Source organism: Symphodus melops (genome assembly GCF_947650265.1).
Source record: "Symphodus melops genome assembly, chromosome: 3".
In the NCBI taxonomy this organism is placed as follows: Eukaryota; Metazoa; Chordata; class Actinopteri; order Labriformes; family Labridae; genus Symphodus; species Symphodus melops.
This window is the reverse complement of record NC_136693.1, coordinates 17,509,358-17,536,554: the sequence shown is the minus strand read 5'-3', so window position 1 is coordinate 17,536,554 and position 27,197 is coordinate 17,509,358. Positions and strand designations below refer to the sequence as shown.

The 27,197-nt window shown below is 41.7% G+C and overlaps 1 protein-coding gene across 1 annotated transcript in view; it reads left to right on the top strand.

The window, feature by feature from the left end:
• Positions 1-27,197, top strand: part of unc13c (unc-13 homolog C (C. elegans)) — a 97,107-nt gene that overhangs the window by 22,180 nt on the left and 47,730 nt on the right. Inside the window, exons 6-14 of the mRNA XM_079340360.1 lie at positions 1,935-2,006; positions 6,495-6,714; positions 7,448-7,675; positions 11,051-11,192; positions 12,916-13,085; positions 16,374-16,489; positions 16,816-16,979; positions 20,822-20,978; positions 21,449-21,517. Of these exons, the coding sequence (XP_079196486.1) occupies positions 1,935-2,006; positions 6,495-6,714; positions 7,448-7,675; positions 11,051-11,192; positions 12,916-13,085; positions 16,374-16,489; positions 16,816-16,979; positions 20,822-20,978; positions 21,449-21,517 (1,338 nt within the window). The remainder of the gene's footprint in view (positions 1-1,934; positions 2,007-6,494; positions 6,715-7,447; positions 7,676-11,050; positions 11,193-12,915; positions 13,086-16,373; positions 16,490-16,815; positions 16,980-20,821; positions 20,979-21,448; positions 21,518-27,197) is intronic.

Genomic DNA, 27,197 nt, shown 5'->3' with positions numbered 1-27,197 from the left:
TGTTTATATCACAGTGAACAACATGAGTTGATGCTGTATTTGTCCATATCTCTCATGAAATTAATAACCAACAATGTCTTGGTAAGTATGGGTTGTCGTTTTTTATTTGTAATTTTATTTTTGGATTTTGGGTGTATATTTGCCATTCCTACATACAGGACCCATAACGGCTATGGGTGATATTTTTCAGTGAGTTGTCAGATTTCAGCCTCGCCGGTGCTTGGCCATTTTGTCTTCCTTTTCTTTTGTTGCTCGGCAGGTGTCGCAAAAAAATTCTATTTAAACAGAAATTTTGACAACTCAACCCAAAAATATATGTGAGAGACTTCATTGACTTCTGATTTAATTGTTTGAGGCTTTTAAATCATGTAAAAGTGACACTGAACAAGTCTTTTACACGTGGGATGAAGTCAGTAGTCAGCAAAATAATTGGTACCCTCTCATGCCTCTCCTTTGTCAATGTCCCCCATTTGCTGTGTGATTGCTTCAGGGCAGCAACAGCGCTTAATTGAAAAAAGACAGCAGGGTCCCCCCCATAGTATGGTGGGATGCAAAAAACTAAAGAAAAAAAACAACAACTTAAAAATACAAAAGTGGAAAATGACAAAGCATTGAATGCTATATTGTAGCGGATTAGATGATATCAGGACACGGGTGTATTGTATTGCCTGTAGCAACCTCAGCAGTGCTGGTGCATGTTGATACACTTACATCAACACTCACAGTTCATGTAGAGGTCTCGTTCCCTCCTACATTCTCCATGGCTTCCATGGATCTTTACCATAGCTGGGCTGTACAGACAAAAGGGTGGTGGTAAAGACTGATCCAATATTGTCAGCTGTCCATGTCTGCATTCCTTTGTTACGTAGTCTCCTCCTGTCTGGGATAAGTGTTTATCAATCTCTGGTCACCCAAACTCTATGCCTATTAATGTAACGGCTATTAAACATACTTGTGTGTATCCGTGGGTATATATGTTATCTGTATGTGTTTATGTGAGTGCTTTATGTGGGTGTGTTCTGTTTAATGTTGTGTGTCTGTAAACGTCTGAGCAGCTATGTGTGTGTGTGTGTGTGTGTGTGTGTGTGTTTTCAGTGTGTGTATTCATTGTTTCGGAGGGAGAGTTTGTGTTGTGCAGTACAGCTGGCTTCACCCATGTGTGTGTGTGTGTGTGTGTGTGGGTGTGTGTGTGTGTGTGTGTGTGTGTGTGTGTGTTGTGTTTCTGTTTGTGTTAAACTAATGTGCAGAGCAGACAGCAGAAAATATGATCAAAGCTTCATCCAACAGAGGACGGAATATAAATGCCAAGCATGACTGCAGTTTAGCAACTTCTAATGCATGAGTGGATAAAGAATCATGCAACGGCTGTCTAATCTCTCCTGATGAATAGTCGAATCTTTCTAGAGCTTAAAGCCCAAACCAGCAGTCCTGCATGGCAGTTGAGACACCTGTGCGCTCAGTATGGATAATAAACACTATTCCTCTGCTGTTTGTGCTTTCAACGTTCTCCCTCCCTCTTTGTCTAATTCAATCACTTTATTTCTTTCATTCTCTGTCCGTGACCTCGACGGAATCACAGGCTTTGGTAAGCTTACTCTCTGTCTACGCTTGTGCATGAAATTAAGAGCAACAGATAATTCCTTTGTCATTAGACACATCCATCACACAGACTAAACCGTTTGTGTTTTGATCTTCCTTCATTACTGTTCAGCTAATGTCTCTTTGCAAGTGGAATAATGCAGGTTGTTCATGTCCTTGCTGGACTTGTTTTACAAGCTGTTTAGCGCTACATATAGGAATTGTGAGTTTTGCATGCCACTCTGTGTAAATCCATTCAGACACCGACTGAAAACTGCAGATAGATAAAATGGGTCGCTGGATTTATCTCTTTTCATCATCTTTTTATTTTTTTCACTTTCCTCTTCTTCTCTCAGACCCTCACTGCTCGAAAGGCAGGCCTCTCGTTTGCTCTGGTGAACCGGTCCACCCTGAATAATGAGGACCTGGTGAGTACTAACATGTCTGCAATGGCTGCATGGAAAATCGTTGCCTGTTTATTGTGAATTTCTAGTGTACAGTGGTGCATTCTGGGACAGGAGATGCTGTGTCCATGTTCTCATTATTTTCTAGGGCGATGTTTGGAGAGCAGCGGGCTGAGACTGACTTACAAAACGATGCTCTATGCTGCGGCCATTGTACTCCAGGGCCCAGGATCTTTTTTCCAGAAACACTGGGTTCCAAAAATAAGACAATTTTGCATTAGAAACTGGCCCCTTAGATGTAGATTCAGCATGCCATCAGCTGTCTGTCTGTGATATTAAAATGGTTAACGTAGCCAGATATACTCACTCTCTCTCTGCTGTGCCCCTTCTGTCACATAATTTGGTACGGTTCAGAAAATAAACATAAAGGAATGTCCTACGATGAGTTATTGGGTCTTTGCATCAAGGAAGACTGAGCTTTAGAGAAAGGGCAGGAAGTCTGAGTTGATGGTGTGAGACACTTTTGTGGTGACCTCCAAAGCTCTCTCTGCATTAATTGATTGCAATTCTTCCCTCCCAGAGGGAAGGCAGTGTTACATGAGGCACACTGCACAAGAAGGCAAGACAAAGACGCAGACAATTTCATATGCACTGATGTGTATAGGAACTCCCACAGCCTTTAAAATGACTGACATTTTTGCATCGATGATATTTTGTCACTTGTCCTTATGGCGCACATGCCTAGTTGCCCTTAAGTGACATGGTCTTGATTGCTGATTTGTTGCCATGGGGTTGATTAAAAGGGCTTTAGAGATGAACAACTCGTGTCCTTGATGAAACAGCGATGACGTCATCGTTGTCAGAGGGAGTGGATTCTTGGGCAAATTTGGGGATTGCAACGAAAGTGGTAAGGAAGGCGTTGAACTTTAGGAATGATTATCCAGTACTGTGAAATGAAGGAACGTGGAAGACTGGAAGAATTGGTTGTGTAGGGGAGCTGAGATCGAAGCAGAGCTGCAGATTGTGCGGTCTTTGTAAGTAGGACGAGCAGATGTCAGAGTTTTATCTGCTGCATTAAGTTCAGCAGAGTGCCTTACTGTGAGGATGCGAGGATACTTAGTAAAAGACCATATGCTGTGTTCGAGTGTAGAGAAGGTAAGAGACAAGAAGAGGAGGAGAGAGGAGGAGGAAGGCCAATCTCAAGAAGATCAGTGCTTAGACCGACTTCCCAACATGAGCCCCGATGTCACTTCCCTTGCACAATGTTGAACAATCAGCCCACAGCTCCCTGAAGAGATGTTTACACCTATAAAGAGTTCTTATTTCTTCCTTCCTTTTTTTTTGTTTCACCTCTGCTGCAGCTCCTTTCCTTTTTTTTTTTCACGACACATAAATCTACTCCCTTTTGATTTAACTTGAAGCATGGACTTGAAGCATCTTGGGTCTTGCTGACATACAGATAACTCTCTTGATATCCTCTGTCTGCGTCACGTTTCCCATGCATCTGCTTTTTAGAGCAGAAAGGAACATTATGTGTGGGCCGGCTAACAACCAGTGTGTCACTTCAATGTTCTGAGCTGCATGTGATTTAAGCACCCGAGCCTTTTAACGGTCACTGTCAACATAAAGCAGGGCACTGCTTACCTGTGACCAACAAAAGGGACCACAGGAGTAGGGAGTCACAATCTGACATGGGTCATGGAGTACCTGCGATGTTTCGGCTGGTTTAGGTCAGCTCCTGTATCACCAGCTTGTTAGCAGTAAATTGCGCTACAATTAATTTTGAAGAAATTTCAACAAATTAATTTTTGATGTTTACGTTAGTTTCTTGACAGGGAACATTTTTGTAAAAATGTGTGCAATCATCTCACTTTAAGCTAAGGTCATGAGGTTTGTGAAACTGCATTCCTTGTTAGGACTGAGAAGGTCCAGTAGTTAAAGCTAAAGGTTAGAGGTGTGGAAGTGTGGAGCAGGATCAAAGGGATTGTGGTGTCAGTCAGGTAGTTGACAAGGACAATAGGTGGGGGAAATTGGAAGGGAGCGGCGAAAGGAGGAGGGAAGATTAGATTCTTCTCCATCATTTTGCTCTGAGGTGGTGGGTGGGGGTGGGGGTGGGGGGTGGGGGGGCTGCAGCTGTCAATCAATGCTGGCAAAGCGTCTTGCACAAATTACCAGGGTTACCTCCCAGGCTAACACATGAGCCTCACACTTGTAGCACCCTTCCCACATCTGCTGCACAGTGTGACATGCAGTGTCAGGACTGAGAGTTAGGAGGGACGTTTGAAAACACTGAAACAGACAGCGTCAATAAAAATGTAAGATGAGGTGTCAAATATTACAAATAATAGAGTCAGAAAAACGCTTTAGTCAAATAAGGTGTTCAGCACCATTTAAAACATGAAGCTAGCTTAGGCTCAAAACGAAGAGGTTAATCATCCAAAACTAAGACACTGAGAGTGCTCTGATTTATTTATGCTCATAGAAGTTTTGGTCCACTCATCTACTTTAGACAGTTTTGGTTTGCTGTGGCAGTCTCAGATTTACACGCACAAGCCTCGGGTTTCTTGCCATGCACACAGCGACACACATGCAGGTTAACAGTGTCAATAAGAGAGGTGCCCATCAGCAGAAGCAAGAAATCATTGACCTACTGGGGGTATAAGCAAAGACTGTTTTCCTGGCACTCCTCTTACCGAAAAATACCTCTACCAGTTTTTGTTTCTTATCCTCAATGTCCATGTCTGTGTGCTCTCTCTCCCCTCCCTGCTCCCCGGACTGTGAGAGTGCAGTACTTAAATATATAAATTATTGAAGATTCTTTGCTAACGATAGGAAACTTGTGTGTCAGCGACAGCGCTTGATTAATACAAAAGACCTGCCATGAGAGCTATCAAAATAAATCAAAAGAAAATAAGTTCTCTTTGTAGCTGCAGACGTCGTATACACGGGTAGTAAGAAAGCTAGAGGCAGATAGGTAAGAGCATGCAACAGTAGCCTGAGGAAATAGTCCACGCTTATTCTTATATGTTGGGTAATTCATAATTCATTCTCCTTAAGGAGTTTGGGAGAATGCAGCTGAAGAGAGTGAAGCAGGTTTGAATTGACATCAGAATGAGAGGTGGTCACGTGACCAGGGGAAGTGTTGAAGAATGTTTGAGTTATATAACAGTCCATGCTCAAAATAAAAAAATTAATAAAAATCAGAAGTGGGCTTAGAAATTGTTATCGGTGCATCTGGATGTTTCAGTATTAGATTTGGAGAGGAACATGCACTGCTCTAGTTTTTCATGTAAGTTGTAGATAAATCTCTGACATCTGCTTCATCCCATTGCTCTTAGATTAAATGGGAAATCTCCCTGTCTCCCTCTGTGTTTCATTAAAGGTCCTCCAGGGTTCAGCAGCCTCTGTGTTGCATCAGCAGAGTATCACAATGTTATGGTCCTGTCATCTGGTGTCATTTAATCATCTCTGCTGGTATATGTGTGTGCCTTAGAGGATGTGTCTGCCTGTGTGTTACACTGAGCAGTGCAGCATTCTTTGTGGGAAACTGCAGAGCTAACTGTTCAGGTGTTAAAGCACATTGTCAACGCGCGGGGGGCTAAGAGCAGGAGGAGAGGTAGAGGAGAATGGGTGAGGAGGGGACCACAGTGGAAGTGGAGACCAAGTGCCTCTTGAAGATTTATTTAACCACAATACATCTCCTTCTCTTTCTCTGTCACTTCTTCTCTCGCTGGCTCGCTCTCTCTCAATCTGGATAATGCTCACTTTTAAAAACCTTATTTACAGCATCCATTGATTCTGCCTTCAAGAATTGGCAAGTCACGGACCGTTTTCCGGTCCTTGTGGATGGCAGGGCCGCTGCAGTAAAGCATTCAATTTGAAAAGGCTTCTGTTACACAGCAATCAGTCTAGACAGGCCTGTAGCAGACTTTAGTATTTGGTCTGGAGGAGCTTTATTCAGTAAACCCCTCAATTTGAACAAAGCCTGCAGGCTAGAGGTGCTGTTAAAGAAGATGAGATATAAAGGTGATTTACATTCACGGAGTTGACCATTCTATCGCTAACTAGGTAAACAACAAAAAGGCTCAATAAACCTCCACTCAGTTCACATAAATAGTCATAGTCATAAATGTTTGAACCCCAAAGCTAAAGAATGCTGCCTGACTGATGAATGCATTTTAACAAACTTCTATAATTGCTGTAATGTAGTAATGCAAGTGTGCTGTAAATGTTCTCTCACCCAGACTGCAGATCAATTATATTGTGCCCTCTGAAGCCATTTCTGTTCAACTTTAAAACTCTGACTACAACTTTATGTCATGGCATCAGGCTATTGTGGTCCCTCAGCAGGTGCTGAGATTTTTTATTAACTTCTAAAGTTGTTATTAAATCTTGTTTTCATGACCACACTGCACCACAAGAGTTCAACTGCCTCATATTTTTTTTGTGAAAGTATTGTCTTCAAACCGTGTTCTGTCCTTCACTTTCTAAAAGCCTCCTCTGTCTTCTCAGAAACTGCACGTCTTCAAGAAGACTCTACAGGCCTTGATCTACCCGATTTCATCCACAACACCCCATAACTTTGAGGTGTGGACAGCGACTGCTCCCACTTACTGCCATGAGTGCGAGGGCCTGCTGTGGGGCATCGCCCGTCAGGGCATGCGCTGCTCCGAGTGCGGTGTTAAATGCCACGAGAAGTGCCAGGACCTGCTCAATGCAGATTGTTTACAAAGTAAGAAAGCATATTGAGATGTGTTGATTCCCCTTCCACTCATTGCTATGTGGGACATGTTGCCTTCATACTGCTTGCTCAAATGCTCATTACAGTCTGCTATCACTCTTTTCAATCAGGCTTTTTGGTGTTTCATACAATGTAGACCGATTCAGTAGGAACAATGTGACCTGCAGGCTTCAGGATGATCCTCAAGGCAATCCTTGCACGGTCTTAAGTGGATTATTTACACCACAGCTATTGTAAAACTCAGTGTTTAATAACTAAACGAGCATAACAATTTCTTATAATTCAAACTGGGATTCATCTTTATCACGCCTCAATCTGAACTCATGAACAAACTCTAGATATGTAATCCACAGATCAGATACAGCTAATCAACCGTCACAGAGCCTTTTTTTGTCTCATACTGTAGACGCACAGTCTCCATAAGTTACGGACACGCACACACACACACACACACACACACACACACACACACACACACACACGCACACACACACACACACACACACACACACACACGCATGCACACAATTAGTATTTGTGATTCCTCATGTACGACATGTTCATAGACACGCTCGTACCGACAGTCATAGCGGGTTGATAGATAATGTTATACAGTGTATGTTTTGATAGTGACTGAGAGAAAAGAGTAAATTTACTGCTGTTATTTGAGCATCAAAATGTCAGAAACCATGGCTCTTCAATTAACACATTTGTCTCGTTTCAGGGGCGGTAGAGAAGAGCTCTAAGCATGGTGCAGAGGACAAGACTCAAAATATCATCATGGCTATGAAAGAACGCATGAAGATAAGGGAGAAAAACTGTCCCGAGGTGTTCGAGGTGATCCAGGAGATGTTCCACGTCTCCAAAGAAGAATTCAACACCCATCTGAAGACAGCCAAGCAGGCTGTCCTGGATGGGACCTCCAAGTGGTCTGCCAAAATCAGCATCACAGGTGAGCTTGGTTCTTGACACAATACTAGATGGTTGAAAAGAGAAGTGTAGAAGGCTAAAGTAGGATGAGAGGGATTAGTGTGTACACAGATGTTGATTCTTATAAGTTTATATGCATCTGGATGCGGCGCAACAGACATATGCAGCGGCCTCTCCGAGTCCTGACTACGCAGTATCTGTACTGTCATCTGTGTCATCTATCTTGAATCACTCATCAATTGAATATTGATCAATGCTTTTTAACTGACAGCTAATACAGCTGCATGTAACCTCTGACCTTTGGACCATGACCTATAACCCCATTAGTCAGTCCTCCAACACCGAGTCATCAAAGCTGCCATTACAAGTCATGCTCATCTCATACGGCAAACATTGTTATTCAAATAAGTATTCACTTCTAATTAACCTTCAGATCTCGGTCGCTACCCTCTGACATTGAAATGCAACAGTAATGCACATTTAATTAGAAATAGGAATAAAAATTGATCTGGTCATTTGGTTCGAAATATAAAACTGTAAAGGTTAATATTGAATCGTTTTCGTGTGGAAAGTTAATAGTAAGACATTGTTCCTCATCCTGTTGACTTTGAAATCAGGACACAATACTCACAGTCCTCTGTCTCCTCTACTTCAGCTTTCCGGTTAGGCCATGCATTTAATAGCGTGAAGTGTTCAATGTCGCTCAGTCCTGCTTATGATCTGTAGCTCTGATGAGAAAAAGTGGACATGTTAAGCTTTTGGAGAAGTTCTTAGGTTGCAACGCAATAACAAAGCATCTTGGGAAGGGTGTAATAAAAAGGCAATGATCACTAGTTGAGAGTAATTGCTGCAGGTGACACATTTCTTTGCTCTTTTTGGAGCACACCAGTGTTCTACTACACACAATGTATTATTCTCCAACAGTTGAAAGCTCTCTCAGAGATGCCAATCAAAATGTCCATCAGCTCCAGATCGTTATTTGACAGTCACAGCAGAATGAGGACGAATGTTATGCTTGCACAATGTATATTTTTTTGCTGTTTTTGGGGGCACTTTGGGCCACGCTCTGACTTTAAAAACGCTGACATGTAATACTCATAACAGTATTATCCCTCTAGGAAAAAAATAAAATAAAAAAAATATTAAAATGTTTTATTTTAAAATGTTTGAGCACCTTCTGGATTACACAATCTCTCTTTTTCTGAAGTCTCTAATTTTAAAAATTGGGGCATAATAAGGCTCTTTACTTATTCATTGTCAAATTCATGGAACATGACAACCACAACAGACTCACTTGGTTTTATTATATTTTTCTAAGTTGACTGGTAGAAAGAAGGTCAGAAAGTTAGCTATGTAACCTCTGCTTTAGTCTCTAATCCATCTCTGCTGCAACTGTGCCAGACCCAGCTCATTTATTGCTCACCTTGCATTTCTCACACTGTCAATACACCAGGGTGAAATAGAAACAGAGAGTGAGGGAGGCAAACAGAGAGGGAGATTGAAAGTATTGGAATAGCAAGAAATAGGCCTGTAGGAGTTGAGAAGGAAGAATAAAATTTGTAAAAGAAAAGAATAAGAGCTAAAAAGAAAGAGCCACTGAGGTGTTTCTGTTGATTTCCGAAGGGCTTCTTGAATGTCCTATTTAAAAACATACTTATTGAGTTGTTATTTATTCACCACTTATTAAACAATCACTGACTGGTATTGACATTTAGCACTCTGACGTGACCATGAGATTTTCTGATTCGGGTTAATGTTCGCTATACAAGGTCTGGCTGTGAGCATGAACCTTGATCTAACAGCTCATTTGGAGATCTTTCTCAAATACGATTTGGGTATTGTACCTCCAAAAACACTGATTTCATTATTGTCACAAAACCATGTGTTGAGCAAAGTATATGAAATTACTGTTACTGGTATAATCCATAACCACCCTGCCTTCACTCCTCCCAACAGAGGCCAGTGTATTAAATGGGGAACAAATGCAGTGTCCTTTGTCAGTGCCCATTCTATAGTGCATAAACATATGTCATGGCTTTATGCCCTTTTGTACTTCAAAGTCAATTATAATGTTGTGAAAGTTTATTATGTTATCCACTGGTCAGTTCTTCTTCAGAAATGTGAATGTAAAGGATCGATGTTATGCTAGTTAGATGAATAAATGAACCAGCACTCTTAATTTATTATGCAAGCACAGCATTCAGTTTGTTTACTATAATTTAGTTAATGTTCCACACATTTTCATACTTCTGGAAAACACCTAAATGGTGCTTAAACCTGCTAAGTATTAGACTATATTTTCTGATTGGCCTGCCCTCAATCAAGTCAGATGGAAATGGTCTGAAAGAAGAGGGGGCTACTGTAGATGCTTCTAAATAATATATAAAAATATAATTTGATATAAATGATAAAATATTAACTCAGAGATTCGACTGGTCCCAAGGCTAGTATTTAGGGATCATGAGTGGCAAGACATCCCAGGCTAGCAATTTGGTGATTAGCAATCAAGTGTTTGTTTTTTTTGTTTTTGATTACAAGTAAGGTGAGTCCTAAAACATAGGCAAGCTCAAAGTCAGGACAAAAGGCTTGTCGTCATTGGAAGGGGAAACAGCAGGTAATTGTTTGCTTAATGGTTCAAGTTATTCTTCCTCTAATGGACTTCAGAAGCCTGTTAATTGAGAGAGGGAAGTGGTCAGTGTTAGACCCCTTCTTCCCCTTAATTCTGACAATGAAAGATTTTAGGACAGGAATACTAACCCCTCTTTACTTACAGCCTGCTGTTCAGGCCTTTTCATTTAAAAAAAATAAAATAAATAGTGGCATTTGGTTTTGAGCAGTCTTTGTAGAAAGCAGGCCACGACTCTTAAAACCTCCATATCCTGACCACCAACTCCTCGCTGCATTGAGCTGAGGGATATATATGTACCCTGAATTATTTAGACTGTCACTGATGCATATTTAATGCCCCAGTGTCCTTTTCCCTTTTATGGTGCTGTGAAATACTACTGTCTTTTCTGTTCTGCACCTTCCTCTGTGTGAGGATGGTTCTGAATCAAAGATCTTTCTTTTAAGACCCTTAGCATTGGCGTGTGTGTGTGTGTGTGTGGGGGGGGGGGGGGGGGGGGGGGGGGGATCAGAAGTAAATACTGAATATTGATCTGAAACTGAGATCTGCTTTAAAACCTCGCCTCACCAAGCGAGTGCTCATCATCACTTCATCGCTTCTATAATCAGCGCCACTGTAGGTTAATTGAATTATCGTCACTCCGTTGATTCTAACCAGCCACCTTTAAAATGCTTACAAATCTTTACGTTGATGCTAAAATATGTCACTTGTAGCACTGTAATGAATTTTCAATCTTCTCCAACCCTATATTGGTATCTTCCCTGTCTTCAGTCATGAGTGCACAAGGATTACAGGCCAAGGACAAAACTGGCTCCAGCGACCCTTACGTCACCGTCCAGGTGGGCAAGACCAAACGCAGGACGAAGACCATCTTCGGCAATCTCAACCCTATCTGGGATGAGAAGTTTTTCTTGTGAGTACTCTCTATTAATTTGACCTCTCTCAGACCAGATAATCCCTCCTGAGATTAGGAGTCATCTGTTAGAGAATCACAAGGCATTAGTAAGTAAGTGAACATAAATCTTAGTAGCATGGGGAATACCATCAGTTCAGACATATATCACAGCGGCTGCACGGCAGAGATTTCCTGTTTGCTTCCAGGCTCTCGTCAGTACATGTTCTGTCTAATCCACGCAGAAGCACACACAGAATCACACACTCTCACACGTCTCATTCAACGCAGAGTTGCATTTACAATGAATCTGGTACATAACTATTACGCCCACAGCGATTCATACACACTGTCCAGTGTCCATTACGCACGCATTAGAGAATGTAGCAAAGGATTCCCGTTGAGAAAAAAAAAAAAAGTAAATCAATGTTTACAGCCTACCTTTATTTGATGTTGAGCTCACAGAACATTAGTTAACAAAATGTGTCTGCAGATGTTAATAATGAATGAGCATACGCTTTGTGCCTCATGCTGAAACATTCACTATGTCTTTGTATTTGTGTCTGATGTTGAATAATTTAGCAAAATAGAACTTCAATGTGAAAAATAACATCAACATATCGGGTACAGTGTCCTGTGTGTCCTTTGTTTTTGTTCTTTTTTCCAGTGTTCAGGGGCACAAAGAAAGGAGCGATGTTAAATATGATGACTGGCCGAGTTAGTCTATTCAAGAATGACTGAAATCTGCTGTGTTAATATCAGCGCAACAGAACCGAGAGCTTTGATTCATGTTACGCCCAAAAACACACCTCTGTCTTATCAAGGACTTAATCCGACCTCTTTGAACACACTGCACCGGGCTCTGCGCCTCAGATTTTGCGCTGCGTAACTAATAACATGTAGTCACATGCCCCAAATCAATGTCCTATTCGCCGTTTACAAACCAGTCTCCACACCTGTAGTGAGACTCCATTGCTGGCTGTAATAAAACTCTTTCCCATTACTTCCGGGATGTAGATTAATAGCGCGATACATTACTGTGTGCTTGGCAGAGAGTAAAATCCCAGTCTAGTGCAGCAGCAGCTAGTGCTTCCCCCGCATCGGGATTAGTTAAAAAAAATACTGCTGATAGTGTTTCTCTGGCTGTCGCACCCAAGATGTCATTAAAACAAAATGTAATCTGTCGGTTTTAATTCCAGAGCCGAACAGTCTGACCCTATCTGAAGCTGAGTGCTTTGGCCACCTCTGTTCTATTTAGCAGAGTCATTATTGTGAAACGTCTGTCAGCTGCACTGATGCAAAGAGGAACCAAAGAGATGGACATTAAGCTTACACAAATAAATAATCCTCGTCATGAATGCTGCTGCACAGCCATTCTTGTGAAACATTCAGCCCTTCCCCGATGATTTTAGCATGCATCAAAGAGGGAGGGAAATATACACGCAGAGTAAAGGTCACACAATGTCTAAGGATAATTCTTCTCTTCTCATACACACCCCATCTGTGCACTCAAATACAAACGTTCTCTCCTTGCAATGAAGGCGAGAATTGTCCTCCATATGTTGCAGAGAAAAGCGTCGGGAAGCGTGTGTGTCTGAACTACTTTTTATGCTTGAATCGTTCATTTTGTTTTTATTCCGCTCCACTGAGTAACCTGATGAGCTGTCACTGAATATGCTGTTGCTGTTGTCGTCCGTGTTATTGTGATCGTTCTGACTGGGCATTATCAACTTCCAAATTGCAGTGAATGTCACAACGCCACTGACCGCATCAAGGTGCGTGTGTGGGACGAGGATGATGACATCAAATCACGGGTGAAGCAACATTTCAAGCGTGAATCTGATGACTTCCTTGGCCAGACCATCATCGAGGTTCGCACTCTTAGCGGAGAGATGGACGTTTGGTACAATCTAGGTAAGCTGATCATTAAATCTTTGAACCCTAATACTGGCTATTCATTAATTGATGTTTTTTTTTTTTTTTTTTTTAAATGTCATGGAATGTAGGAAGATTAAAGCAGCACTTTGTCTAATTTCATGTATTGGATGTATCAATTTACTAAAATCATGGGTGCAGGTATTTGGGCGCTTATCCAGATGTTTACTGAATTTGATCGATCAAGATATATACTCAACAAAAATATAAACGCAACACTTTTGTTTTTGCTCCCATTTGTCATGAGATGGACTCAAAGATCTAAAATTCATTCCAGATACACAATATTACCATTTCTCTCAAACATTGTTCACAAATCTGTCTAAATGTGTGATAGTGAGCACTTTTGCTTTGCTGAGATAATCCATCCCACCTCACAGGTGTGCCACATCAAGATGCTCATCAGACACCATGATTAGTGCACAGGTGTACCTTATACTGCCCACAATAAAAGGCCATTCTGAAATGTGCAGTTTTGTCTCACAGCAAAATGCCACAGATGGCGCAAGCATTGAGGGAGCGTGCAATTGGCATGCTGACAGCAGGAATGTCAACCAGATCTGTTGCTCGGGCATTGAATGTTCATTTCTCCACCATAAGCCGTCTCCAAAGGCGTTTCAGAGAATATGGCAGTACATCCAACCGGCCTCACAACCGCAGACCACGTGTAACCACACCAGCCCAGGACCTCCACATCCAGCAGGTTCACCTCCAAGATCGTCTGAGACCAGCTACTCAGACAGCTGCTGAAACAATTGGTTTGCATAACCAAAGAATTTCTGCACAAACTGTCAGAAACCGTCTCAGGGAAGCTCAACTGCATGCTCGTCGTCCTCATCGGGGTCTTAACCTGACTCCAGATCGTCGCCGTAACAGACTTGAGTGGGCAAATGCTCACATTCGATGGCGTCTGGCACGTTGGAGAGGTGTTCTCTTCACGGATGAATCTCGGTTTACATTGTTCAGGGCAGATGGCAGACAGCGTGTGTGGCGTCGTGTGGGTGAGCGCTTTGCTGATGTCAATGTTGTGGATCGAGTGGCCCATGGTGGTGGTGGGGTTATGGTATGGGCAGGCATCTGTTATGGACGAAGAACACAGGTGCATTTTATTGATGGCATTTTGAATGCACAGAGATACCGTGATGAGATCCTGAGGCCCATTGTTGTGCCATACATCCATGAACATCACCTCATGTTTCAGCAAGATAATGCACGGCCCCATGTTGCAAGGATCTGTACACAATTCTTGGAAGCTGAAAATGTCCCAGTTCTTGCATGGCCAGCATACTCACCGGACATGTCACCCATTGAGCATGTTTGGGATGTGCTTGACCGGCGTATACGACAGCGCGTACCAGTTCCCACTAATATCCAGCAACTTCGCACAGCCATTGAAGAGGAGTGGACCAACATTCCACAGGCCACAATTGACAATCTGATAAACTCTATGCGAAGAAGATGTGTTGCACTGCATGAGGCAAATGGTGGTCACACCAGATACTGACTGGTTCTGAGTCCCCAGACCCTCAATAAAGCAAAAACTGCACATTTCAGGGTGGCCTTTTATTGTGGACAGTCTAAGGTACACCTATGCACTAATCATGGTGTCTGATGAGCATCTTGATGTGGCACACCTGTGAGGTGGGATGGATTATCTCAGCAAAGCAAAAGTGCTCACTATCACACATTTAGACAGATTTGTGAACAATGTTTGAGAGAAATGGTAATATTGTGTATCTGGAATGAATTTTAGATCTTTGAGTCCATCTCATGACAAATGGGAGCAAAAACAAAAGTGTTGCGTTTATATTTTTGTTGAGTGTATATATAGATTTGATGTTGCCAAAAGCAGATATAACACCTGAGTTCTAGGAAACCACAAATGAATTGTCAAATGTTCAGGCGTGGTCTGTACAGATGTGTAAGAGTTCCTTAGTGCTCCCTTAGTTTAAAATAGTTTGATTGTGGCAAACTTTAAATAACATCAGCAATATGAAACAGTTCAAACAAAGTGGTGGATATGTGAGGCCTGTAACTGATTTTTTATTTATTTTTTTAAATCTCCTCCTTCACAACGACCATATTTAAGTAACTGGAACTCGAGGATTCACATTTCTTAAAAATGATTGATTCAATTGATAGACTGACTTACTCCTGCTCTAGTTGGCCAATATGTACCAAAAGTATGTTAAGATCACCACAACTGTCTCCGTAGCAGGAAACAACCGAAAGCTTCAGTTCAGTTTGGGAACTGTAGCTGTGAAAGAGTATTTTACTGTTGCTTCTCCTATACAACCCTTTTTTTTGTACATGGGGCATGAATGTCAGCATAATGATAGCTTCCACTTCTGTTGTAGTATTATGACTGGCGGGTGCTCTCTTTGTTTGCCTCTCCAGCTAAAAGGAGGCAATTTGTGGTAATAGTGACCCCTGACCACTGCTGCTGCTCTGTGCCTTTTTAAATGTTCACAATGAATGTTTAAACAGGCCTTTGCTGGTGTGGGTGTCCACCCCTCCAGCTGCTCGCCTCTCTAAGCCTCTTCAGCGCCTCTTCAATCGGCCTTTTGTGTTCACATCACAGTTGCTTTTTCACATGATTATTTTTCACTTGTCTGTCTCTTGACCAACGCACTGTTTAGAAGAGCATTGTTCATTCGACGCAGTGGAGATGGCTTGTGTACAGCAGTTTAGAGAGGCCCATTTAAAATATTTAACAAACAGCAGCTGTGGAGTCATTCACTCTCAGGCCTGCCAGGAAAGTGACGTCTTTATATTCGTCTCTAAGTTTGTGGGGCTGAATGTGAGCACGCACTAAACAAAGTCAGTGTGAAGTGTGTATACATATTTGCATAAACAGAACATACTCTTGTTTCCCCAAGCACACTGTATATCTCACCATTGATGGAAATGGAACAAATGTTTTCTCATCATTCATGTCTTGATTTATCATTTTGCCATGGTGTGTTCAAGGACACAGAGGAAAACAAAAGGTTGTGTGTTGTATAACATCATACATTGTAATTGTTCTTTTAGTTTGTCTCTCTGTTGCGTGGTGACTTTACTGCATCAACCAGCGTAGTACAACACAGTTTGTTTTCCAGCAGGGATGAATCCAGTTTAAAAAATGTACTTCAATACGAAAATAAAATAACATTGGATTATAGAAGGTTAGAAAACATGTGGTTTCCCAAGATAAGGCTCATGATTGGTAGTTTCTTTTCACATATTTTCAAGTCATGACCTCTTCCGGTTGGTCTTGTGTTGCAGATAAAAGGACGGACAAGTCTGCGGTGTCTGGTGCCATCAGGCTCAAGATCAGTGTGGAGATGAAAGGAGAGGAGAACGTTGTTCCTCCTCATGGCCAGTACACCTGTTTACATGAGGTAAACCATAATAATGTGATTCTGATTTAGGTAGGTTTATCTCTTAAGTCCAATCAACATCTTTGGAAAGTCAACCATCACGTTTTCACAGACAGTTACTAGAGGAAGCATTTGTTGTGATTTTATAGGGAAGCAAGCTAACAGGACAAAAATCAATAGTTACAGGGTTTTAAAAAGAAGATGTTCAGCTTTTCCCCCCCCTGTTTTGATAAGGGTCTTCATTTGCTGGTGCACATCTCAAACAGGAGCCTCTCTTTTATTGCTTGTTGTGACACCGTGCTCCATCACAGTAACCGCCTCTGTCTTATCTCTCGTGCCACTCATAGAATCTGTTCCACTGCCTGACCGAGGTAAAGAACAGCGGTGTGGTGAAGATCCCGAAGGTGAAAGGGGACGAAGCGTGGAAAGTCTACTTTGACGACGTGTCTCAGGAGATAGTGGACGAGTTCGCCATGAGATACGGAGTGGAGTCCATCTATCAGGCTATGACGTAAGTACCACCCTGATCTATGGTCTTTTACATCCCCAATCTGTCAGCGTCTCATTCAACAGAGTGGAGCAGAGAAGGAGACAAGAGAAGGAGAGTTAAAGACGAGTAGTAAAGATGTCTCCTCAGCAGAATCAGAGCTCTGAGAACTATTGAGCCCCTAGTTTGATTGATTAGTTGCTGGTCTCCTGGAAAAAAAACCCCTCTCGACCTGCCTTGGTTCCATCGATCATGGACACACATAAACATCCCATTTCCTCTTCTCTGTTTTCTCTGTACTTCTGTGACCCTGTCCATCTCTAAATGCCATTGTCACTGTTTTTTTTTTTTTACACATGTACATTAAAAATGAACACACATACATGTGCCCTAGACACACACACACACACACACACACACACACACACACACACACACACACACACACACACACACCTGAAAAGATCATTAAACACAGATCTATGTCATTCAGTGCTGTGTTACATTATGCCAGATTTATAAAGCATTCACTATTGTTATACTCCAGGAAGAATCTGAGGCATGACGCTGCATTTGATTCATTTTATAATAATAAGTTAATGAGCATAACCACACCAGGGATTTCACATTGAGTATTTGTTTGAAAATCTCAAATTGCATAACAAAAGTTCACCTTTTTAAGCTCTCCATCCGTTGCAGAATTCGCTTGTCGAGCAGTCCCAGTATCTGGCTTTGTAATTAGCTGCTGCCTCAGTCAATCAGATTCTAATTACACACAGATTGCGCGAGCAAAATTTAATGGAACTGGCAGCCCACACTTTTGATTTCATGTCCAGAAAATAAGCAACACTAGGTCATTGTTTTGCCATCAACATTTTTGTCAGTTGCAAGAAATGTAGAAGAAGTAGAGTAATAGGTCCTTCAGAAGGGCTTTGAATGGTTCCTACCAACACGGGCCTTCCACAGGGCTTTAAGGATGTTTGAGCCGCACGATCTTCTCTGTCTGATCCAAGTGATCCTGACCTATAGTCTTCATATCCCACAGAAGCTCCTTTCTTTCCCCTCTTTACAGTAGGTGCTGTAGGAAAAATGTGTGAATGAATCGCGGCTGAGCCCTGTAAAGCTTGTTGTAGCTGTTTCAGCGATGCTTCAACACCATGTTCACATAAATAAAGAGGAGGACTGCTACAACAAAAACCCCTACAAAGCACAAGTGTCGTTGATGTACGTTGTTTTTCCCGTTGCAAACAGGTGTGGAGTTGCTAGGTGATGGACTGTTTTAGCATGATGGTGTATTACAGCAGATGAGGGATGGCTAGGCAGATGAGTGGAGCAGTAAGTGGCCTCATTTCCAGCTCTCCCAGATGGAGTTAATACTTCAGGCATGAACCTTTCTTAAGCTTTGTGTTTCTCATATCAGTGTTTATTATGCTTCATCAGGAATTTATGAAAGGGTCCTACCTTTCCGTTTTCCTCATCATAGCACCCTGACTCCCAGTCACTCCTGACATGATGGCTGCATAAATCACAGCAGCTGTGAACACCCCCCCCCCCCCAACCGCCTCACCCCCGTGCCCACCTCAACAGCCCCCTTAACCCCCTCCTTCGTGTTCGTTTTTTTTTCTTCTTTTTTTTCTTTTTTATCTCACTCTTATCCCCACTCCCTGCCTCCCACCCCTGTTCCCCATCATCTTTTTTCGGATTGCTCCCAGCTAGCGAGGATCGTAAACTGACATGTGAATTTGCACCAAGTGCATCTGGTTCACCAGTGAAAACCAAGGCAAGCTAACAGAAGGAGAAGCAAAGTCTTACTCTTGAAAAAATTGGCCCAGGAGACCCGGCTCTAAAAGCACCATGGGAATTCAGCGGATGCCATCATCACTCTCTTTGCATTCCCCTCTTTTCTCGCCTAACCCCAAGTGCTCCCTGGTAATTTGGAGGCTGAAAGCAGAGTAATTAAATAGGCCTCCCGATGAGAACATGTTTGTATGCACATTTGTGAGTGTGTGCACATTTGCGTGCGTGTGTGCAGGGCCTGCACTCAGGAGGAGGGGTAAATCAGTGATCATTACTGTACACAACTCTGCATTTTTCTAGCATTTTTTGCTTCATGAGCCAACAATTCAATGTGCTTGAGGCTTTTCCCGGCAATTTTCACATAGTTCGTGAGTCCTGCATTCAGTCAGCGCAACTGTTTTTTTTATTATTATTATTATTATTATTATTGCCCCGTCCGATGTCCTGCTCCGTAGGTCAGTGGCTGCGTGAGCGCAGCCATGAGCAGCTCTACTCAAGGGTTTACAAGATCAACGGAGAACTACAAGATAACACAGGAATGGAGAGAAAAACGTGGAACCATGTTTCTTTGTCTATGTGAGCTTGATTTGCTGTTCATACCTTGCCTGTTTCAATGTAATGTTGATAAAGTGATGGAATATGATATCATGTGTTTGACTGGATCTTCTGTCGTTAAATTAAGCATTAAGCAAAAGCTGGGTTTATAAAGCTCAGCCTTCTTATTCTTTAAGCTTTCAGGCATCTTTACTGTGGATAGCATCCAATGCATCCAGATGTTTGGTAGCTATTGGTCACACCGGAGGCTGAGAGAGAGAAGCCACTGTGTACATAACTGTTTGCTGCTTTAAACATACAGGTTATTGCAAATATATGATTGTAAGTATTTATACATTTCTTTATGTGCAGCGTGAATGTGAATGGAGAAAGTAGTGAGTCTTGATGCTCATTGAAGGTACCACTGACTTAAGATGTAGGAGGCATTCCACATGGCTTGTGAAGCAGCATTATGAGGTGCTAAAAGGAGCATATGTTCCGCAGTCAGGCACAGATCTCTGCTCAAACCAGGCTTTCCAGGCTACAGCACATAATGACTGCAGGGTAGCGCTGTTGCAAAAGTTGGCTGTGTGTGTAGGGACAGAGAGGGAGCGAGGTCTTTGCAAATCCGAAGTGCAAAGATGTGAGCTCCTTTCTTTGGGGTTAGTTCACAGTTAACACCCTCTGAGACAGTCGAGAAAGGCTTCAAGCTTTATTTAAACATTAGAAACAATAAGGGTTGCAGAAGTGGAAGTTCCTTCCGTTGTTTGCTAACTGCTAAAGATGTCGCATGTGTATTTGCGGCACGTCATAGGAAGGAGATGAAGTTGATGCTGGTTTGACACACAGACAGGCAGGCAGTCAGAATTGACCTCAGAGGAAAGCACTCCCCTTGATATACTTATACTACTTATAGTATAAGTATACTTATACTGTGCTTGCGTTTTTTCTTTGTGCTACTTGATGCAGAAACATATACAAGTTTAAGAGCACAACTAAACAGACACTTCTCGTTTCTGCTCCCATGGCTGTGATGATTTGATCTCATGAAGGGATCCCACAAGGATTCATTGTCGAACGTGGCTGCTTCGTCTATTGTTTCTTCTCGTGCCACCTTTTGTCAGTAATAGGATAGGTTATACCGCTGTGATTAATCACATCATTTGTAACGGATAGTCCATGAAGGCACTTTTCTTACTACATGAACGGGGCTGTTAACTGCTTAGACATTAACTTTTCCACCAGAAGTAATTGTTAGGAACATTAAAATGATGGTCTCTCCTCAGAAGCCAGAAGGGGGAAATAATGAAGGAATACCGTAATGTAGGTCCACTTATGTCTAATTGTTATTATTATATGATTATTATATTATTATTGCGGTTAATGCAATGCAAAGCATACAATCAGGATGTGGAGATATCATGCTGCTCTATATTTTTCGTGTGATTGTGTATTTGTCCTTGGCAAAAAAAAAAAAGAAAACGCTCTCTCTTAAGTTACATAGAGTGATGGTGTTTTTTTGCCTTCCTCTGCAGACACTTTTCCTGTCTGTCCGCCAAATACATGTGTCCTGGTGTGCCTGCAGTGATGAGCAACCTGCTTGCTAATATCAACGCTTACTTCGCCCACACCACCACCACGACCACAACCACTGCCTCCGCCTCTGACCGATTTGCTGCCTCTAACTTTGGGGTAAGTGCACCTCTAACTATCTCATGGTCTGCCATCCTCTGACATTACAGCTGGCAGACAGTGCTGAGTAAAAATGAGGGTTTTCAGTCTCCAGTCAAGCTAGCACAGCATCCAATGCTGCCTTCAAGTTCAAGAGCCTTGACTTTACTTCTTTGTGCCATCATTCTTTTTTTGAGTTATTTTCCAAAACTATTTGTGCACTCGAAATAAAACAAACTCTCAGAGTTTTTGCCAGTGCTTACAATTCAACTTTTAATAAGCTAATGTTGTAAGGCATGGAATTATTTATCCAAGCAGTAAGCTGAGTCTAGCAATCTCGATTGACCCCTAAATTTTCTTCCAGGAAGTAAAGATTAATCACTTCAGGCATATAGCAATGCTTCCAACCCTGCAGTGTCATAAATTTATTGGCACAATGCTTTGAGTGTGGTGACGCTTTAAACTGAATTATGGAATTCTCCTTCTGACAGAGGGAGAAATTTGTCAAATTACTGGACCAGCTGCATAACTCACTGAGGATCGACCTTTCGAAATATCGGGTATGTGACACTCTTTGCATGTGTTGTGCTTGCTGATTGGATATACGGTGGATATCAAGGTTAATGCTGCTCTGTTAACAGTATGCTGTATGTTTACTGTATCTGACTGTGGCAATAATCCATTAACACCTTGTCGTAAATACCTAGTGTGTTTGCCACCTTGATTATTTTCTCTTTTGAATGAATTTCAGTATTTATTGAGTGCTTGTTTGATGTATTAAAATCAGTATAATCATACAGGATGGACATGAATGCAGATGCAAATGTGTAATGATAAATGTAGGAAATGAAAGATTAGCTGAATGTCAGTCTTGATGTAGTGACCATGTCTTACAGAAAATGACATTTGCTCACATGGGGCACAGTCATGTTACTATAGTTCTGATTGCATTCGGCCTGATGGAAGCTTGGTGAATGTGGATTCAGCTTGTTTGTGCTGTGATAATGAAGGGCGATTTCACATGTATGACTAGGGAAGATAGGAATGTTTTACGTTGTATTTCATTGAAAGCAAAGAAGAAGAAGAAGAAAGAACGCGTTTAATGTCACATTTCTATATGTAGGCTATGGCATCCCGTCACAGGTTCACATGATCACAGCTTTTCTGAACATAAATGTGTTTGAAATGAATATGTAATAGTCTTCCTCCTGGAATGCCATCATCATTCATTAACGAGACAATCCCCGCCCCCCCCACCACCACCACCCCCTGCCCCACCCCGCCTCGCTGTGCATGTTTTATTTAACTTAAGAGAAACGCTTTACATGTTGGTGATTAGGCTTCAGCATCCAAGGTCAGACGCTTCATCATTAACTGCTCACTACTTACTTAAACACACATACTGCGGCAAAAAAATGAATGTGGTGCACAGCAGGGAGTGGAGAAAGGAAGGAAAAACTCAACTGTAAATGTTCCTACTGCAGTGAGGCAGAATGGCCTGTTGGAAGAGCCAGTCACTGATTGCCAGTCACTGACTTGCAAAATCCCAGGGGTTTTTTGATCTATGACTATTTGTCAACTTTGCAAATAGCAATATATAATTATATATTGTGCATACTTTTAATAAGCATTATGTATGTTTACGTATATAAGACTTTAATTTAGCAAACACAGAGCTGCTAAAAAAAGTAGCTCATTGAATGTTCCTGCCGGACTATTTCAGAGATGTCATAAATGAATCGTTGCATCTTTATTTTCTTATTGAGTCAGGAGTGATAAATTGCACTTCATTCAAGTAAGATCTGTTTTTCATATTTTGTTCTTTTTATTTTTCCCCACACTTAATTACGAGTTGGGAAAAAAAACAACAACAACCATGTTGGATATTATTAACAGGTGTAGTGATGTTTCACCCCCTCTGAATGGATGCACTCACAGGTCTGTTTGTTTGATGGAATGGGTTCATTCTTCACGGTCATTTGTTTGGTGATTGTCCCAGAATGACATGTAGCAGGCAACATCTGTTAGTAAGCTTTGTGTGCTGCTGTAGAGAATATTCTGCTTTACCTGTGATAGACACGCTCTGTATGTGTTGTGCTAAAACCTCCTGTCAACATTTGATGCATTACCAGGCTGCATGTTGTCAGCACCCACATAGCTCGCTGTCTCGAGTGACATTTTTTATTACACGCATTCATGTTGTTTGCTCAGTGACCTCATTGGTCTATCGGTTGTTTAAAAATGAAAATAACATAAAATGCTAAATATACTTAAAGGGCTAGTATCAAATAGACATCCTTTAAAAATTGATGAAGTTTATACAACCCTCCAATTCAACCTCATCAAATCACCCCATTCTGAATTAAGATCAATCAATCAAAAACACCTTATCCTCACCGAAATTACATGATATATGGTGTCATCTAAAATCCAGCAGGTGTAGAAGGATCTCTAATTGCCAGAGATCTTCCACTCCCAGGTCACTAAATGTGTTGCAATGTTCTACTCAGGGAGATTGAAATCCTGACATACAGAACATAATCTGCCAGAACAATCCCAGGAGAGTTAATCCTGTTAGACGCCACACACCGTCACAAACACTGTCTCGCACTCAGCCTGACCCTATATGAGCATATGTTCCTCCACATTCATGCGCTCTCATGAAGGTGCAGATGACAAATGTGCTTTTTTTCCCCGTCATATCCCCCTCTCTCTATTTTTCTGTCTCGCTTTCTCTCTCTGCCTCTCACACACAGACACACACAAACTCGTTTCTCTGGCACGCACGCTTCTAAAAAGTGCACACATTAACACGGCTGTTTGACTGCAAAGGCTCATTGACTCACACACAGGTATGCACCTGAGCAGCCGACACACACGCACATCTCCACATTTCTCCCCAGCTGGTGGCCTTTCACAGCGAACTGTAACTGAGAGATGACCCTCTCACCTTTAATGTGACACAAAAGGTAATGTGTCATTGAGTGGATGATTGCTTTAGTTCCCCAGTTCTATTCACCGGCTCGCTGTGCGAAGCCACGTGTGATTACAGATAGCTGCAGGTCCTGCTGTCTGGCCACACAAGGTGAGGTTGAGAGAAGGACAGCCAGAAGATACCAAGAAAGAGGATTTCAGGAAGCAAGACAATGAAGTTGCAAATAGTGAGGGAGGGATAAACAGGATTTAGAGGAGAAGAGGAGAGGTAGATGAAATAAGCAGAGAGTGTGGTTGAGGAGATGGGATTTTGAAACACTGGAAGAGAGGTGGTGAAAGTGTGAGTGGGATTTGAAAAAAAGAGGAGGAACCGATCAAGAGTGAAAGAAGGCATGGGGAGCTGACGACGGCAAAGGAGAGAGAGGGTTAAGTGGAGGAGAGATGGCCTGTGTTATTTTCAGATGGCCCGGCTGTCTGGTGATGACACATTCACTGAGAGCAGTCACAGAATATCACATTGGCTTCACCTGCCAGCATTGCCCTGCTGCTCTCTTGTCAAGCCTGCCACAGACCAGTGGTTCACACACGCGCACAGAAACGCACATACTCACACCCACACACACACACACACACACACACACACACACACACACACACACACACACACACACACACACAATCACAGAGTTCATAGTCTCCCTCCTTCACTCTCGCACTTTCTCAAGCCGTCCCACTGAGCCAGCCTGCCACTATCGGACAGTAATAAGATTCAGATCTGGCCGCACCACCCGTTCCTTGGATGGATTTCCCCATAATGACATTCTGAGCTGGATTGAGTTTGCTTTTGTAAAACACATGGTTTGAATCAGCAGGGAAAGAACCAGGGTGCTGCTGCCACTCTACATTTTGCTACATATGCGTTTCTTCCCCTTAAACTTTATTTTAACAGCCCTGATACACAGTGACACCTTCTATAGCCAAGCGGTCCCAGCTGGGAATTGCAGGTTTCTCTGGGTTGGAGAGAAATTCAGAGTGTTCTGAGCACGTCGCGAAGGGATTTGTGCTGTTGGCTTAGTTTGGACAGTCTGATACAAAGTGATGTTTGTTCAGTAAGCGCCCATGGGAGTTGTGCGCTATTCTCTTAAAAATGGAGCTCTGTGCAGTTTTACAGGGAGATTTGAGAGAAAAGGTTACTAAATGCAAATAACTATATGTTGCTTTCTGCAGTGCAAAAGTTGTTGCTGCCTCCTGCAATAAAAATCACATGAAGAACAAATTGTTTTGTTCTGTGCCTTCAGGAATGTGATACATTCAGTAGCACAGAGGTGTTAATTGGACTTTAAAAAGCATCAACTAAATAAAAAAAAAGTACTTCTGGGTCATGTGTTCTTATCACAGTGTGCTTCAGAAGTCAACGACCAGACACACATGGCAGATAAAACGTTTTTCCCAGTTACTGGAGGAATACAATTTTCAGAAAATAAATACAGCATTTACTTTGTTGCAGGTATTTGGGGTAATCCCGCTCTTCTTTGCAGAGCAAAACTAGCATAATCCAAAGCTACTGCTTTGAAATGTGTGACATTGTAAAAAGCCAAACACAAGTGACAAGCTATAAGTATCACATTTCACAGAGATCAAAACCTCTGTATCGCTCTTCTTGTTTTCTCATAAAGAAATCTGAAATGTGAAGATTTGCTTCTTTACTAACATATTCACTGATTGTAAAAAAAACGAAACAAAAAAACCCATCAATGGGAAAGATGAAACGAGTTACTTTCTGCTAAAAAAAGAGGATTTTAGATAGATTGATGTTGTTCTGAACATCATAGTTCATAAAGTCATAAGCATACAGTAGGATGCCTTCACTGTCGATGATCTCAGTGTTTTGTTCCTGTTGCAGGTCCAGTGCCTGACAGCCTATCATTTCTTTTTCCAAACGTTTACCTGAACTTTCTCCACTTGTTGCCTGTTGTTTCACCAGCGACGTTTCATCTTGCCATTACACAGGAACTGTAATCTTAAAAAAGCATAGTTCAATTAATTTAAATACAATATATGAGAAGAAGTGCCGTCTAAAAGACTGAGTATATGATCTGATATTATCATTACACAGATCAAGTGAGTTTTTATTTTCTTGAATTTAAAGTAAAGCTATTACATTTGAGGGAAATCAGTGTGCTGCTCACTTTATTTTTTATGAGAAGCAGCTTTGAAGTTGAGCACTTTGACGTAGGCACTCACCCAGCACAATATTCATGAAGATGAGAAGAAAGACAAAGAACCAAAAGCTCATCAGCATCCCTCACTCCTTGTCCCATCTCATAATGGACTTTCTGTCATTTTTTGGAAGGCAGTGATGATGTTGTCTCTACCTTTGGCTCAGAGACGGATGCTATGCTGTTTTAGTCTGCTCGCCTGCTTCAACGCAATAAATCTGTTTCTTTTGTTTTTGCTGCTGCTGAAGTTTAAGTTTTCCCATTCTGGATCTTTGTCTTTTTCAGTGAACATTTGGGAGTTTTTTAAAGGCCAAATAAATGTACCATATCAGAGAGAATATCAAATCGAAAAAAAGAAAAAAAAAGCCTTTGTTTTTTAACTTTATTTGCACAACATGATTTTGAATAGCAGCAAATGTATGCACAGCTCTGAGCTCTCTACATTAATATTGAACAGGATGCTGCTTTTCACACACAATGTTAGCTAGTGTCTGTAACCTTTTTTTAATTATTAAATATTTATTGTGATGTGTTCCTGCTGCCTTCTTGACCAGGTCACCCTTGTGAAAGAGATCTTGATCTTAGTGGGTTAATGACCTGGTTAAATGAAGGTTAAATAAAAAATAGTGAGCCCAAGTGTTCAACCAACTCCATGAAGGAAGGCTCATAACTTTGGCTTTTGCTTTGAAATGTTTAACTTATGTTATAAAATGTTTGCACGTTTAATGTGGATGATGCTCGACTAGCAACTTCGCTAAATCCCTGCTCCTTGCCCCCTCGCTGCCTGTGCAATCCTGATGGATTAATTGTGACTTTTGGATAAAAGCCAAATGTAGAAGGAGGGGTTTTGATTTTTTGAGGTATGCTCTATGGCATTAGCAAAGGGTTATTTTTATATTTGAAATAGTATTAATTGTTTCTTGAAATTATTCAAATTGATAAAATCTTTGTCAAGTTTCAAACATCCTTGCCATTATTTTTGGAGTGTTGGGATGAAATGTAGAGGTACTGAAGCCCTGCTAGAAAAGGATTTAAATTCACCCTAGATGTATCTAATGGCGGTGGCAATCTGTTCTTAATGACTTCC